At 37.4% G+C, this 17,440-nt stretch overlaps 1 protein-coding gene across 1 annotated transcript in view; it reads right to left on the bottom strand.

Moving 5' to 3' along the window:
- Window positions 1-17,440, bottom strand: part of RELCH (RAB11 binding and LisH domain, coiled-coil and HEAT repeat containing) — a gene marked incomplete at its 5' end in the record, with an annotated part of 86,566 nt that overhangs the window by 56,917 nt on the left and 12,209 nt on the right. Inside the window, 5 exon segments of the mRNA XM_082015327.1 lie at window positions 1,393-1,451; window positions 1,454-1,505; window positions 1,617-1,672; window positions 1,781-1,852; window positions 10,091-10,180. Coding sequence (XP_081871453.1) covers window positions 1,393-1,451; window positions 1,454-1,505; window positions 1,617-1,672; window positions 1,781-1,852; window positions 10,091-10,180 — 329 coding nt within the window.

The following is a 17,440-nucleotide window of genomic DNA, read 5'->3' as shown; positions in this document are numbered from 1 at the left end:
ATACTAGGGCCTCCTGTCTCAAACCATCACTGTATGTCCTCCTTTTTCTCATTGACATGTTACCATCCAATTATTACAAGATTATTCCATGTCCGTATATATAAGTAAGCATATGCACTTTATACAGGAGTTGTGATGGTCTCTAATGACATTAAATTTCAAATTTTTTAAATTTTTTTTTTTTTTACTTTTTTCCTACTGTTCAGTTTTCACTATATTTTTCCATAGTCTGGTTACATACACCTATTTGAAGAAAGATTATTTTCTGAAAGAATGATGTGAATAATCTACAAAAAAAATGTGCATTCTATATGTTAATTGCAGTATGTTTATATCTACTTTTTAGAAATAAGAACTTTCCCTTTTTTTTTGCTTATTGCCTAGCAACATAAAATATTTTCAGTTGAGAACATCTAAAAAGTAAGGATAAATTATTCATCTTCTCTCTTTTTGGGGCTGTATTCTCACAAGTAGTTGTATGAAACCTAGCACTGTTAAACTCAAATCTTAAGTAGATGATCGAGAAATTTCACTTAACAACCCATTTTTTGTACAGATTAGGATATGAATTGAGGGAAAAATATAGGAGGACTAATTATAGATATAGATAGTTATAGATGGTTGAAATTCAATATTTAATATTGAATTCAATATTTAATTCTTACGGCAATATTCAAGTTTCGTGCTGAATATATATTGGGTGTTGATGTTACTGGGTATTTTGTTCACTCAGTAACAGTCAGAATGTAATTAAGAACCTTCCAAACGTTTGAAGAAATTTTTCCCATGAAATGCAAGCCAATAAAGACATAAAACTGATCATCTTAAAAAAAAAAAAAAAAAAAGCATCAAAGCACAGCTATGTTTGGAAATATCTAAGGTAACATCTTATTACTGGGAGATTGTCCTAGACTGTATTCAATGCCACAGTATGATTAAGTATACTCACACACACATATATATATGTGCCCAGATGACAAACAATAAGTATATTGTACATCCTGATCAAAATAACTGATTATCATTTAAGGAAAAGATTATATTCAAAATTTATTACATCCAGATCCTTGAGTTTAACTGAAAGGGTGCCCACGAGAAGCCAGGAAAGTGTATAAGTACCTATAATTCTCGGTAATTTTTCTTTCTTTTTTTGTGCCTGCTTTCCATATTCTGATCTTGTCATAAACTCAACTGAACTTAAATAATATTTCCTGTGCATGTACTTCCTTTATACATAGAAGTATTCTAAGAGTTAAATATGTTTGTTAGCATTTTCATATATAAAGCATGGTTTGAAAACACAGCACTTCAAGGAGTATTTTCCCAAAATTTGTAGGAAGGAGACAGAATGCTTGCATTCTTTAAAGGAAGCATAACAAGAAGAAAAATTACCTGATCATGATTTTCATCTGAAAATGTTATTGATGTAAGCTTGTAACTATTCTTCAATAAAATTCATTAACTAGGAAGTTTAGAGCTCTTTTCTCAAGAGGTCTGATTGGCTCCTGGGGGGAAAAAAAAAAACGACAAAGTACATCTTTGGTTCATCTTCCTTCCAGCTGTGGAAGCATATCTGTCTTAGTCCATGCAAAGCCCAGTTATCAGCAGCCACCTACCTGAATTTCAGGACTTGATTTATAATTTTTTCGTTCCTGCAAAGGAACTTCATTTTCTGGGGAGGAAAAAAAAGTAACTAAATTTTACTCTTTCACACAGGGTGAGCTCAGCTACTTCTACATTGTTCAAAGTAGAGACTTAAGAAAAGGTTTATGTACACCACCTGCAGCCTGAGTCAGGTTGGCTCGGAGGGCCTGTATGGTCTCCTTGGCTTTCCGTAGTTCAAACTCCAGGACTGGACAGGGATTTGGATTAAACACACACAGGCATCCAACCAAGGCAAGGGAAACAAAAATAAAATATAAAAAGCAAGGATGGGTGTGGAAAAAAATACACAGTTTGTATTAAACAGAAAGCATGCAATCTTCATGGAACTTATGAACACATGCAGCAGAGTTGGTCTGAAAGCAAACTGGTGAACATTTTCCATAGTTTCATTGTCCTTAAGTTAGCTAAATCAAAATTTCAAGCTGTCTGACAAGGACTCGCTGTCGGGTTTTGGGGTCTTTTTTCTTTCCTTCTTTTTTCTTTTTTTTTTTTCTTTGTTTTTTTTCCTTGCTTTTAACTTTGCATATTACTGGGAAACACTTGTCTTCCCCACTCTTACAATCAAATGCTTTGATTTTTTGGGGCAAGGGGAGTACGCGGGCAATCAGAGGACAGATCTAAATGAAGCAAATACATGCTGGCAGCAGAGGAAGCTGTCTCCATGTAGCAAAGCTTAAACCATGAAGTGAATGTACTGTCCCATTGAGACTACAGATTTTTCTTTGAAAATAAAATCAAACACTGAAATTTTAGTAGTTTAATGGCAAAACTTGAAATACAATTTATTTTACTACTGAAAATAATCTTGTTTTAAATCTTTATATAAAAATAGTGGATTTTTAGGAATACACTAGAGTTGATTAAGATTTAAATGTATTCAGCTGAATTCAAAAAGATGCACAAGACCAAAAAAAGCAAAATATGCAGCTCATATAGTACTTTCACAGAAGCTTCCAAAAAAAAGTCTTTGCTCCATTATTCTTAAAAATTTCCAGTGACTCTATACTACACAACACTTTCAATGATCTAGAGTCAGATTTAGAGATTCAAAAAGTATGTAATTCTAGATGCCATTACCACTTGCTCATCCTCCCCAACCCGCTGGTCACAGTTACATGTTTCTCATGTCCCAATGTTTTCTCTATAAAGGGCCAGTAGTGCTTTTTTTTGCACTGGAATTTCATATGTTTTGATGTTGAGGCCATATGTATACTGTGGCTTCAAATTTTAAAAACCCATACCTTCGCAAACCATATAGTAAATGTTCTTTTTACAGCCATTTACAGTTAGAGCATCTAAGAGAACCTATTTAAGGAATTACCTGATAAGTACATGCATGTCATTAATTCTGAGATTAATCTAATCACACTTAAAATATATAGTCATCAGAAAGAATGATTCTTGTACTTAACTAGCAGAGATGTGCACACAACAGCCACCATACTGAAGTGTTAAACTGTTCTAAATAGATTATGTAACATTTATTTTATTCCCATGCAAAACTAAAAATGTTGTAGCCGCTTTTAGTAAGTTACGTAACTATTAATGAAATTTTTAATTATTGCCTGGAAACAATTTAACATGTCTTTTTGAAATATTTACACAGAGGACAATGCATGGCAGAAACACTGCATTGGCTCTTGCTTGTAAGAGACGCTACTGAAGACTAAACATAAAATGGTTTCCTCTTTTGAGGTTCTGTTACTAAGAATTTTCTGGTAATTAGCACGCATGGAAAAAAAGATTCACTCAGTTTGCATTTATTCATAAAAACTCAAGGAATAACTACAGTACACCACATTTGCTACATGAAAGTAATTTTTTTGATGTACAGAATTCCACTGCAGCAATACAAAAGCGCAACTGAGGATACGATGAATAAAATATGTAAAATCTGTCTAGTATTCAGCAATGCTGATCTGCAAATACTTCTGTGCAACAAAGTTAGAAAATGCTCTTGTAGTATTTAATAATTTTAGCACTTCCTTGCATTTGAGTTACTAATTCACAGTTACAATTCTAAGTTGTAAGCTACTAATTTGTTAGTTTCTGAATACTGTAAAGAAGTCAAATTAAGTAATTCTTTGATGGAAATGACTATGTGTTAACATTTTCTTCTTGTAAAATATTTTCAAAGGCCAGAACAGTTGCAGATCAGGAGTGCCCTGCACTAGAATGATATAAATAATAAAAAAAAAGTTAGGAAAAAAACACAAACTAGAAAAACTCAGGAATCCCATTAAGGAAAATAGGAATAAGACATGTCTGAAGGTGTAGAAAGCCAAAAAACTCATGTCAGACAAACCCATGTCAGACGGCAAGAATTAATTTTTAGTGAACTGTGATGCTGCTAAAAATTCTTAGAAGCCATTAGGACTTTACCCATTCAACCTTAAAAGTAAATTACTCTGCTGCATGTTTCTCTGTATACAGTGGAAGATTCTGGACATAGTATATTTGAGAAGTTTTCACTTCGCAGCATGTCACAACAGCCACATAATTCTACCACAACACAGCATTGTTATAGTTGTACCTCATCTCCTAGTCTTCTTAGTGCCACCATTGTAATTGCCACCATACAAACCTTGATGCAATTAAGCCAGTCACAAATTTAGCTTTTATTTGAAGTTTGTTTGTAGTTTTCTTTATATAAGCATAAATATTTGTAAATAGATAAAATGTAATTTCAATCAAATTTTAAATTATGATTAAAAGCTTTTTGTTTTAGAAGTTGTACTGAAATACAATCTTCTGCCAAAATACATATTTAACTCAACATGCACACTAATGAAATCAACACTGAAAATCCCTATTTGTTGATGATATGACATTCTCTTAAAAAAGCAACCTCTAACCCCCTTATTTGTAATCATTGTCAAGTACTGACTTTTAAAATAAATTACTTGATATCTCTCTCTCGCCCTCTACTTCTGCTGTAAAGCTTATGTACCTTAGCGAAGTTAACCCTTCAAAAGCATTGATAAAGCCAGTTAAAGTTTAAATTTGTGCTTGACTGAACTGATAACTTGTATAACTTGTACAGTACTTGGTGAAAGGAGCAGACACTCCTTAAGAACCATGCACAGAATAGTTTTGCCGCAGCCAGCCTAGGAAAGGAAAGAACCAAACTGATTCTCCTCTACATCAGGAAAGCAGAAAGCAGAAACTTAGAGCTCTCAAGTTCGTCGATCTTCCTACAAAAAAAAGGCATTTCTGAACAATCTGCTTTGCCTTAGGGAAGAAAACTGTTCCTTCCAAATTTAAGTGTCTCTCTTGCTTTTTCTTTTTATGAAGAACTCAAATCACTAAGCTACCATTCTGAAAAAAATGAAAAAATAAAAAATTACTTACTTAAGAGCTGAATCTTTGAAGCAAGCAACTAAGCATTAGACCAAGATTTTCAGATTATCAATTTTTAAATGTTTCCATTTTCATGCAGCTATTCTAATACACCTTAAAAGAGAAGTGCATTATCAGGAGCAGGTAGCTTGTCTGCTCACCTTAGAAATTAAAAAACGAAGCTTTCTCAAGGATCTTCTTCTACTCACCCACATATGTTAATGACTTCCTAAGTTATTGAACCATAGATTGAGAAGTTAACTATGAAGAACAACCTGTGATTTGGGATACTGAACAAGTTGCGATCTAGATGAACAGCAGTCTTGCTGGGCCAAGGCCAAAAAGTTGAAGAAATAAACAGTACTTCCAAAAATTTTCAATACTTCGTTTTGTATAAGCAGTCTTTTTTCCAATTATACTAGAATTTTACATTCTACATATGAATTCTCTTGGGAAACTTTTGCATACTTTAGTCCAACACACTTCAGACAACAGTAGAAAGGTAGTTTTATGTTATGAAGCCTCTATAAGGCATTCTGGCATTTTCTTTTAAAAGTTCTCCACTGAAGTATCGAAGTCCCCAGTGGTTACCTAGCTTTCCTCAAATTTGGACATACATAAGTTTTGTTGTTGTTCGTTTCTTAACTGTCATTTCACGTTCTTCCTCCTTCTAAAGTAAATGTAGATCTCTAAATGTCCTAAATTATGCCTTCTAAAACATGTATGACATCCCATTACATTCAATAGATTTGTGCATACATTTTGAGTCAATCAGAAGAAATTTAAATTCTCTGATTATAGTTAGCAACGAAGGAATTATCACAATATACTTCAAGACCTGATGTTTCCTAATTCCCACTTCTTTGATACAAGTCCTAAGAAGAAAAGAAGTGACCATATTTACAGTCAGTGTGAAACACTTCAGGACATAACACAAACAGACCTGAACCAGAAAGTTGTACTACAGTACAAGTGATGACTATCAAGCTACAAAAGTTATGATCAGCATGAGAATTCATGAGTAAGCTAACAGAGAATTTACTATCATTCTAATAGTGGGAAGCCAACACTTGACTCATTAGCCTCATTAATACTTTTAAGTTAATGAGACAGGACCAGCTACAGAGAAGACCTGAACTACAGCAGACTCATCTTCAGGTTCAACCCTTGAAAACTATTCACCTGGAAGGAAATTAAGGAGGCTTAAAACTGCTTAACAGGGCTTAAGACAGGAAATGGGAAGACAAAACCAGACCCACTCTCAGGATGAACAAAATGAACACACAGTGTTAGCAAATGATTATTGTATTACAGGTGCCTTTTGTGTTTTGGTTTTGTTTTGTTTAAGATAATCCTCTGATTTTGATCGCACACAAGTAACAGTACTTATTAAAAACATAAACAAAAAGGCCCTATAACAAGCAGAAACTGCAAACCTAAGTCTAGATAAATGAAATCCTCAAAAATAATCAAGTGGTTTTTGAATTTGTCTCTTCCCTGCAAATCCTGACAGGGACAGTATTTTATTCTGCTAATCAGACATACACAGTCTACCCAGAAATCAATGGTAATGCAGGGACATCTGGGAAGACAAATGATTGAAATGGAGTTTGATTATGAGAATTAATTTTACTATCATTGAAAACACAGCATTGTGTTTTTAAAATCATCAGATTTTTAGAACAGTCGATGTCAAAGGCAGGTTAGCAACACTAAATATTTTGAATTATGGAAAGTAGTAATTTTAGATGACAATCATATTTGTGCACATGGTCAACTTAAGATGTGGCAGAAGATTCAGTTCCTTAGATTGAATGTCAGATGACCTATTTACACCAAATGCTGTGGGTATTTGACCTTCAAGTTAAGCATACTCTTATTCTACGGGAATGGAACAGGTTTTCCATTCTCTGGTTGTTTTATGAAAATGAATATTTGGAGGAGGTTTAGTAAAACTAGTAAATCCTGACTACCTTAGCACCAACTGTTTCAGCACTTAATACATTAATTTAGATTCAAGATCTACTAGTCTTAGAGAACAAGTTTTTTTGAAACTCTTTGTGGATTACAAATATATTATCCAATTTGTTACATAGTTCTCTATATTTAAGTTAAGACCAGGCAGATAAGGAAGAAAATTGATCTTTTCTAAATTGCATTTAGTTTTGTCATGCTTGTCTACATCCTGAACTGGCTTTTGTGACTTACATCTTTCCAGTAAAACTGATAATATTATTATAGAACAGACTCACTTAGCTTCCTTTTATCAGATTTCCCAAGAGACAAATTCACACCAACTCTTCCAAACATGTTTGCTTCTAGGCCAAATTTTGATTCTAATACCAGATGGAACGAACCAGGCTAGCAGATTTGAAATGCTGAAATCCATTTCAAACAAGAGTCTTTCTAGTTATCTCCAGGCATTTTTGGATTGGTAAAGTAAAAAATATGGCAGCTACGTCTAACACCACCCGTAACGGCAAAACAGAAATATAATGGCTTTGGATGGTATATGTACAGATTTTTATATTTGATGCTTTCTAACATTGCCACAGTACAGAACTATCCGTAACTGCATATGCTGTAACTTCAGTTTTAAAGTCCTTCTGACTTGGGACAAGTTTCTTTTAGTGACTGATGTGCATTTATTTCCTATCCTTCATTTGACATTTGACTAGGGAATTGATAAGGAAATCATGGGTTCTGTCCAAACAGTAAAAAACAAAGATAACAGAATGAGAAAAGCATTTACAAAATGAAACTATTCAAACTTCACTCTGAGAACTATGAAAAGAAAAATATGACTATCAGATCATGGCCTCAAGCTTTTGCAACAGATTACAATTTTATCTCCTAATCATCAAAGTTCTTTGCTGAGAAGAAAGAATATAAGAAGAAATAAGCAGAATGGACTTCTAGTTATGTTTTAAAGTGCATTTGCAGCTAAGAACTACTTCAAAAACAGAAGTCAGAAGCCAGAGTTTGTTCAAAGAAGAAAATGGGTATGAAAAATTTTTGAAACTCCTACTGACATAATTTTTTTATGTGCAGATTAAACACCAGTTTTCTGAAGTTTATTGCTTAGGTAGACAGTTTTAAACAGAATTGAGGCAAGATATTTTAAGCAATTATGATGAAACCTGAATTTTAAGTAGAAATAGGATATTTTTTAAAACTTAAACTCTTTACAAACATCCAGAAATAATATCCAATCTTGCTTTGTTCAAGTTCTTACATAACCTTTTAACAACTCATGGAAAAACCTCTCTAAACGAACACAGATATGTAATGTAAACATCCTGCTATATAATTTGGTGTTCTATTACATATGACAGTGGTCAATTAATATACTGTAATCTTGAAAGTATCTTCTATTTTAGGCTATACTTAACTAAATTTAGTATTTAGGATATATTTGTTTTATACTAGAAGTAATCAATATTTTGGTATTAATGTTCTGTCAGAAGATTAGTGGCTCTACTGGATGTCAATTCTGACTGGTCTTTACTTTCTACAAGCATCTCTAATCCATTTCAATTACAAAGACAGCTCCAACCAGAGATCAAACTAGCTCTCTCAATACTACTATTGCCAAGAAATATTGTCTAGAAACAACATAAAAAGACGATAAAAAAATTAAAATATGCAGAATTTGCTTGCTTCTTCCTTGTATTCCAGGACATAGTTCAGAAATACTTGGCTTCATTAAACACACTCTGTTTAGAATATTATCTGTGTATTTACAACTCTCCCCTCCTTGAAGCTGACTACATGTAGTGCAAAACACAATAATTAGACAGTAGTAAGAATCTGGAAGCTTTCATATAAATCAAAGAACAGTAAGTACCTATAGTTCCAGACCAGAGCATCAAAATACCCGAATCTGCTTCAGGTTCATGAATTTCATCCAGTCCCTGACCTCAGCAACACTGACTGGGTAAGAAAAATGAGATTTTTCCCAACACTTTTGTTTCTTCTCTTTGGGTCAATACCACTTGCCGTTTGAGACTGACTGAGAGGGGAAGTTTCAGAATCAAGAGCGTTTACCGACCTGTGTTCCAGCAGCCTTTTCTTTGCTGAAGAATGTGACTATTTCAGCTAGGATGAAGTGTTCCGAGCAGAGACATATATACCAGAGCATGGAACGGAGACATGGCAGCTTGTATCATTTCAGGTTTCATAAAGCTAAACTATGCAGCCAAAGGGTGCAGCATGGACAACATTCATGTGCTTATAATATTAAACAGTATGAATTTACAAGAAGTAAGCAGAGTTCTGCAGCAGTTTATAGAGAGATTTTATGGGTTTCTCTACAGAAACTACGAATAACTTAATATATGAACTTAGAAAAAAGCCTGGATTAGAGTAACATGGCTCACATGCAAAAGAGACTATTATAATAATTTAAAATCCAAGTTAAAAGCAGTCTCTGCCTTTGGTGAGATCATCATAAATCCTGAAATTAAAAATGCCACAGAATCCTAAGTTCAGAACAACTGCAAGAGGCAAAAATCCCTGTTGCTTTGAAACAAACTTATACAATCAAGAAGTCAAATGAGAGAGAAGAAAAGCCCTACAATTAAGATTTGTAGAAAAGAAGATTTATGAAACTGAGAAAATCTCAAATTTACTCTGGGTTTGGTAACGTTTGTTTGATCTACACAAAGGCTATATTTAAGAGATGACTTGCTACAGATCTTTACATCAGAAAGCTATCACCCATGTAGTAGTCACAGACTACTACGTAGAGTATTTTAACGTATGTTTCATCTAAACAGTAGCAGTCAGCAGGCAGTATCAAGATACTGTTCTACTGTCAAAAACTGGGCACAATTTTCAAGTATACTGCTTGCTTCTACCCTGGTGACATCTGGAATCATATAGAAGTACACCTGCCTGAATATTTACAGTAATTATAGTAGAAGTGTCTGAAACGTGACTATATCAGGGTGCCTAGTTAAAGCACCCCTAGTGAAGTCTTGTCATCTTCAGGAATGTTCATTTAAATATACTGCTGCTAGAAACAACAAATCACATGGTAAAGTTAGTATTCTATGATTCCTAAATCATACAAAAAAAACCTTACCTGCTACTCTTTCATCCGTTTCCCTATTGCCATCATCAGAGTATCTTGCAAAATCTAAGGAATCAAGAGTACTGATGCTTCCAGCGCGATCTTAAGGGAAGGGGGGAAAAAAAAAAGGTATCAGAAAAGGTCCTGAAGAGTTGACTAGCTTTGATAATGAAAGTCAAAATTTCTTCTAATTTCAGAAACTATAAATCAAAGGCTAAATAAGTGTTCTGCAAGACTGATATTTTACTGCATTTTCTAAAAGTCTGTCACTAAGCAGATAAATAACCATGAAAAGAGCAGGTCAGTAAATTAGAAAAAAAACAAAACAATACACAGCATTGCAGCAAGTTCAGTGAACGGACACTGTAAGAAATTCACCCTTGCTCCCCAAACGGTGGCATTTCTACCCTGTCTGCAGCAGATGAGGTGCAGCGCTTCCCCTTCTCCACATGGGCCAAGGACCTTTGCTTGGACATGAGGTGAGCACACACAAGAAACCACAAATACAAACTGTTCTGCAACAAGTTTCAAGCAGTTCTGTTACCATTTTACAGGAACCCATAACTGCCCCAAATACACTACTTCCTTTCTGCTTTTTTATGGCATGTTAACATGACTAAATACTTTTCTACATATCTTCTGATCTAGCCATTAACGTCAGTACATACCCACTTAATACAACATTTACTGAGGAATGCGTTACCTAGCAAAATTAAAGCAAAGCAAGTACAGTTCATGCTATTGCAGGTATAATATCCACACTCTACAATTAAATTGTTAATTAGAAAAAAAAAATCAAGAAATTCAATAACCAGCATAAGCTTTTAATCTGACATTGATATTTTTCATTGGGGGGGATATCAAACAAAATGCAATTTTGATAATTTCAAGTCTGTTGAAGCACATGTTCACCTTTTTATTAGAAAAATTTGCAAAGAAATTACTTGGTGACAGAACGCAAAATAAATGGAACATGTTCCTAACACAATTTAACATACAGAAATTATTTTAAGTAACTTAGTATCTTTTCCCTCCTTTTGAAATTAATTTCTATGTAGCACTTCAAAAATAATTTTAATTACATTAGAACTGTTGTCACATTAACAAAGAACAAATTTCATATGGATGTCAAAAAACCCTGTAACTGTCAGCGGAAATAGAAGCAATTTCGTTACTTGTCAGTCAAATTCTGTCGTGACTAACATTACAGAAAGTATTTAAATACCTACCCCTTCTGTATTGTGTCAAAAAAAAAAAAAAAGAGTCTATTAATGAAGCTTTTTGTACATTTGAGCCTAAGTTATCCCTTAAGGTCTTGTGACACCCTCCCTACATACAGGCCAGCACTAGGCTGAAATCAGAACACCTGGACTGAGTCTGATTAAAGCACCTACACTCACCTGAAAGGCTACAGAGAATACCGTATCTGCCAACACTAGCCGAGTTACACAGTACTGAAATTAAAGTGCCTGGCAACCCTAACTTGTCTGTTTTAAGGACATAAAGTACATAATAGTATACAGTTCATATTTAAGCACTTCTTTTTTTTCCCCATGACTATGCTTTGTCATCCAGGCAATGAAACAGACCATTGCTCCTCAACAAGTCTCTACTCAGTATTTGGCTTTAAAACTCACTGATTTGCAGATTCTGGTCTAATCTACTGCATTTTTTCCAGACACTAATCTGATTTAATAATTCTCTCTAGGCTGTTTTACAGTGCTTAGTGACATAGTATGAATTTTTCTTTCTACAGTGTCTTTGCAAAATGGACCGCTGTGGAAATAAACCAGATTTTATATATAGGGACCCATATTTAGAATGGTTAAGTTCAAAAGTAAACATGAATTCTGCACACACAGCATTGAAGTCTTCAGAGCTGACTTTTCAAAATATCTAACATCTTGTTCAAGAAGTACTGCTCCAACTTATTTCATTGGGAGCTGCAAGATCATTCTTTGAAATCAAATTCAAGACTCGAGTTAAAGAAACGGACAAGGTTCAAATAGAGATCTCAATGAAAAGCTGATGCTTAAAAGCGACCCAGTCTCATATATAGCATTTCTATGGCAAAAGCAGGAATACAGCTCTCTTTCCTCTTGCAGTCTTGCCATGTTCACAGCTCAATCTTCTGTTTCTCTTATGAAGTATGTAACATCAGAGAAACAATGCTCAAATTTTCAGGGAAAGTCAACCACATCATAATTATCGAAGCATTCAAAGCCATAAGCAACAAAACCTTGTTCATATGACTAGTCGCACACTTTAGAGGCAAAGGCTCTCCCCCCACAACTGCTAAAACAAATCCAGCCATAAGACAAAGTTATTTGCCAAAGCAGCCAGAAACGTCTTGAAAACAGTTGTCTAGAAAAAAGCATGGAGTAATCAGTCTATAGCAGGAAGTACACAACAGAAGTAACTTAAGATCATACCAGCAGCTGTAAATCCAACAAATGACAATTCCCAACCAGAGAATATCAATCAGTTTTACCACCTTAACAGTCCTTACAGAAACTAAATAAAACAAAGTGGTTTTATGATTTTAATACCCTGAAGCTGCCTTAAGCACCACATCTACAGGCACGGCAGCAGTTTGTAGGACTGAAACTTGTGCATTCACCATTTAGATTTCTCCATATCCTTACAGTTTTCATGATAACAGCAAACATCTGACACACTCTTTACACACAGGTTGGCATTACAAAGACACACAAATACTGGATTCAGATCGATTAAACTAAATGACGAAGTGCTGAGGCACACCAGTCTCATGGCCTGCTCCCTGCTACCATTATTTCCTTCTCCCAGTAATGCTGATCCTCCTTCTCATCACAAAAGTACCTGCCCCAGTTACCATCATCCCCCAAGCATGCTGTCATTACTAAACCAAGCCAATTTGGGTGCTAGAATTCATGATGTCTTCAGTGTTCAATCTGAAGATAAGGTTTAAAATGAAAACTGTCTTTATGTATTGCATTGTTGCAACCTGAATCTACAGAGAGAACTGTGTACAGCTATCCAAATAAATGCTGAAGGAAATGAAACAGTAACAGAGACAACTGTACAGACACACACAGGCTGAAGAGTACCTTCTCACCTGAGTATCCCACTATATGATACATACTGCAGAACTCAATCAAGTTGGGAAATGATAGCTTCCATAATGCAGCTCAATCCAAATGGTTACCTTGAATAACTTAACAAGACTTCTACCACTACTTTGCTACAGGATACTGCCTTTAGAACATGTGATGTGGCTACAGAAGTGGTTCCTGCTGTTAAGGTAAGAGGCCACCAGTGCTGAAGCACTTCAGCCAAGACATCTCCTGGCCAAACTGGCTCCACAGGCATCAATGAATCATCAGTGCTAAGGTTATACTCTGCCAAGTCCCAGCTACAGGGAAAGCCCAGTCACTGATGCTACTGCAGTGCCACAGCTCCCACTGAAGCAGGTGTTTCAAGCAGCAGGAAAGGAAGCACTCCCTCTGCCTTCGGTGCCGGTGTGGCTATGTTTTTCTGCCACCCATCAGGAAAGAGGGGCTTCCAGCATGACCAGGCTGGGTGAGGTCCCAATGGCAGCTCCATGCCCTTGTGCTCATACTGCAAAGCTTTAGCGTAGTGCCGCATGGCCCTTGCCTGCCTTGGCGACGCTGCCATCTCTGCTCCGAGGCACAGCTGCTGTGGAGCCAAGGCTGAGGGGAGAGCGGGCAGCAAAGGGACCTGCTGCTTCTACCAAAAGACACAGCAGCACTAGTGACCTGGATCTTGCCCTGCTGGGACTAGGCGAGAGGAATTTTGTAGCTTGTTATTGCACAACGTATTGAAGCTTCTCAAGGAACAGAGCCGAGTGCCACACGGGAACCTAGACAGTGGGTTTTAACCAACAAAGAGGGATTTCTGATAGAGCCATCTAAGGTATTGGCCGTGGGATAACAAGGTGAGACAAGAAAGCCAAATGAGACAGTTAACTGAAAATATCACCCAGGAAGGCGAAGGCTGGCAAGCCTGCCAGATAGATCATCAACAGTAGAGTCACGGCACACACGCGCTGCCTGGCAGGGCTGTGCTGAAGACTGCCCAAAGCTGCACCGACGCAGGCCCGCCCCATCGCTTCACCTACCTAAAACGTCACCATGGCGGTAACCGTATCTACTGCCTCACGCCATAACCACTTTCTTTGCAGCCAGTCATCAGTGGAGGTTTATCTCCCAAGACTAATGCCACTCTCCAGAAAATTACAGAGCAGCATCTTATAATCTCAAATATTAAGCTTCCATAAATGATGTACCTGCACAGCAAGGGATCAGAGGGTGAACTTGTACTTCCCTAATGGCAACGCAACAGCCTCATTCACCACAAAAACGAGCAGGGCTGTTTGAAGGACAGGAATTGGGAAAGGCTGTTGCTCAGCCACTTAGCTCACCTGAGGAATGTGAAACCTCACCATTTTTCTGAAGTACAAATAGTTGTACTCCAGTACACTGAGTGGAATTATTTCAACAAAAGCATTCTAAACAGAACTATTTTCTGAATTGATGGAGGGGGCAAAAAAAAAAAAATCAAATTTCTTAGGAAAACAATGTATATTTCTTCACTTAATTTTTTTAATAAAAAATGAAAATCTTCGGTTTAAGTTCTTCATCAAAGCACAATCTTGCAGGGGGAAACCACTGAAAAGGAGAAGTATGCTTTGGCTGAATTATGTTTTTTTCTAGAAAAAAGCTATGTGACACAGCAATGGGAAGCCATTTTACTGTCATGATATGCACATTCTTACCAACAGTCTTCTGCGCAAGGATGTTACATTTCCTTCTCTAATATTCTGAATTAAAACACTTTTCTTTTTAATCAGCAATTCCTTTTTGCTAAAAGCTTTCCTAGTGAATAGGGAAAAAATTAACTGCTGTCGGTTTCATGTTTCAGAAATGGTAAAGCAACCTAACAAGAACAGTTTTGACAAGCAAGTATAAACAACTCCAGGAAGCATATCACTGCAATACGGAACAGGAGAGTGCCACAGGTGCACGGAAAACAAGTGAAATAGGCTTAGGCTTTTGATCATAGAATCATAGGGTTGGAAGGGGCCTTCAAAGGTCATCTAGTCCAACCCCTTTGCCATGAGCAGGTATATCTCCAATTAGCTCAGGTTGCTCAAAGCCTTGTCCAACCTGACCTTGAACGTTTACCACCTCTCTGGGCAACCTGTGCCAGGGTTTCACCACCCTCATGGTGAAAAATTTCTTCCTTAGATCCAGCCTAAATCTGCTCTCTTTTAGTATAAAACCATTAGCCCTTGTTCTATCACAACAGGCCCTGCTAAAAAGTCTCTCTCCATATTTCTTATCAGTCCTCTTTATATATTGAAAGGCTGCAGTAAGGTCTCCCCAGAGTCTTCTCTTCTCCAAGCTGAACAACCCCAACTCTCTCAGCCTGTCCTCATGGGAGAGGTGTTCCATCCCTCTGATCATTTTGGTGGCCCTCCTCTAGACCCACTTCAACAGGTCCTTGTCTTTCCTGTGCTGAGGGCTCCAGAACTGGACACAGCACTCCAGGAGGGGTCTCACCAGAGCTGACGGAGTAGAAGGGCAGAATCACCTCCATTGACCAGCTGGCCATGCTTCTTTCAACGTAGTCCAGCATACGGTTGGCCTTCTGGGCTGAGCGTGCACATTGCCTGCTCATGTCCAGCTTTTTACCCACCAGTGCCCCCAAGTCCTTCTCAGCAGGGCTGCTCTTGATCCCTTCATCCCCCAGCCTGTACCGATACCAGGGGTTGCCCTGATCCAGGCGCAGGACCCTGCACTTGGCCTTGTTGAACCTCATGAGGTTCACATGGGCCCATTCCTCAAGCTTGTCCAGGTGCCTCTGGGGATGGCATCCCATCCCTCAGGCATGTCAACTGCACCACTGAGCTTGGTGTCATCTGAAAACTTGCTGACATCCCACTGTCTATGTCACTGATGAAGATATTAAACAGCGCTGATGCTAATATGGGCCCCATGAGGGACACCACTTGTCACTGATCTCTATCTGGATGTTGAGCCGTTTACCACTACTCTCTGGATGCGACCATCCAACCAATTCCTCATCCACACAACAGTCCACCCAACAAATCCATATCACTCCAATTTACAGGGAAGGATGTTGTGGGGGACCATGTCAAAGGCCTTACGGAAGTCCAAATAGGTGACATCAGCAGGTCTTCCTTTGCCCATTGATGTGGTCACTCCATCATAGAAGGCTACTAGGTTGGTCAGGACTTGCACTTGGTGAAGCCATGCTGCCTGTCTCAAATCACCTCCCTGTCCTCCATTTGCATAGTTTCTAGGAGAATCTGTTCTGTGTTCTTCCCAGGCACACAGGTGAGGCTGACGGGCCAGTAGTTCCCAGGGTCCTCCTTGCTGCCTTTTTTTAAAATGTGTGCAAGGTTTCCCTTTTTCCAGTCTCCAGGGGCTTCGCCTGACTGTCATGACTTCTCAAATATCATGGAGAGGGGCTTGGCAACTACATCAGCCAGTTCCCTCAGGACTCTGGGATGCATCTCATCAGGTCCCATAGACTTGTGTATGGTCAGGTTCCTCAGGTGGTCTTGAACCTGATCTTCTCTCACAGTGGGAAGGACTTTGCTCCTCCAATCCCCATCTTGCAGTTCATCCCCTTGAGAGGTGGGGGAAGAGATGCTGCCAGTGAAAACTGAGGCAAAGAAGTCATTGAGTACCTCAGCCTTCTCCTCATCTGTTGTTGCAAGTCTTGCTCATCAAGGGGGGTACACTTTCTTTGAATCTCCTTTTCTGGTTGACATGCCTGTAGAAGCCCTTACATTACATTAGCCCTTATATTTCTTACACCTGGGGATCGAGAGCTCTTGCGCTCTATGGAAAGCATCCTTAAAGATCTGTCAGATCTGTTCTGCTCCTTTGTCCCTGAGGGCACTTTCCATAGCTTATACTATTTGATAGCTTATACTAGTGAAATGCCAGGAGATAGACTGGGATAGTAAAGTAGAGCCTATGTATAGTTCTCGTTTCTTACCTCTACCACTGGAAAAGGATTAACAAAATCAGAAAGCTAAGATTCATAATTGATACTCAAAGCCAAGGAGTTTCTTTAATCCACTTGTTGAAAAATGCAATGGCTTTAATTTCATTTGTGAAGTTAAAAATCAGGTTCACCACCACATTTTGTTTATTAACTTATACAACCTTTGAAAATATTGCTTCGTTCCAGAGGAAAGGCATTTTAATTCTTTTGTTATTCCCAGAACTGTCACCTGTATGACATGCAGACTTCTGCTGACAGCTTCTGTTCCCCAGGCATATTCAGCTCTTTCACTGAAAGCTGAGTATAACTATATAAGGAGGA

The sequence above is a fragment of the Phaethon aethereus genome (assembly GCF_964289735.1).
Source record: "Phaethon aethereus genome assembly, chromosome: 2".
NCBI classification, from domain to species: domain Eukaryota; kingdom Metazoa; phylum Chordata; class Aves; order Phaethontiformes; family Phaethontidae; genus Phaethon; species Phaethon aethereus.
The sequence above is the reverse complement of the archived record's forward strand: the minus strand, read 5'-3'. Positions and strand labels throughout refer to the sequence as shown.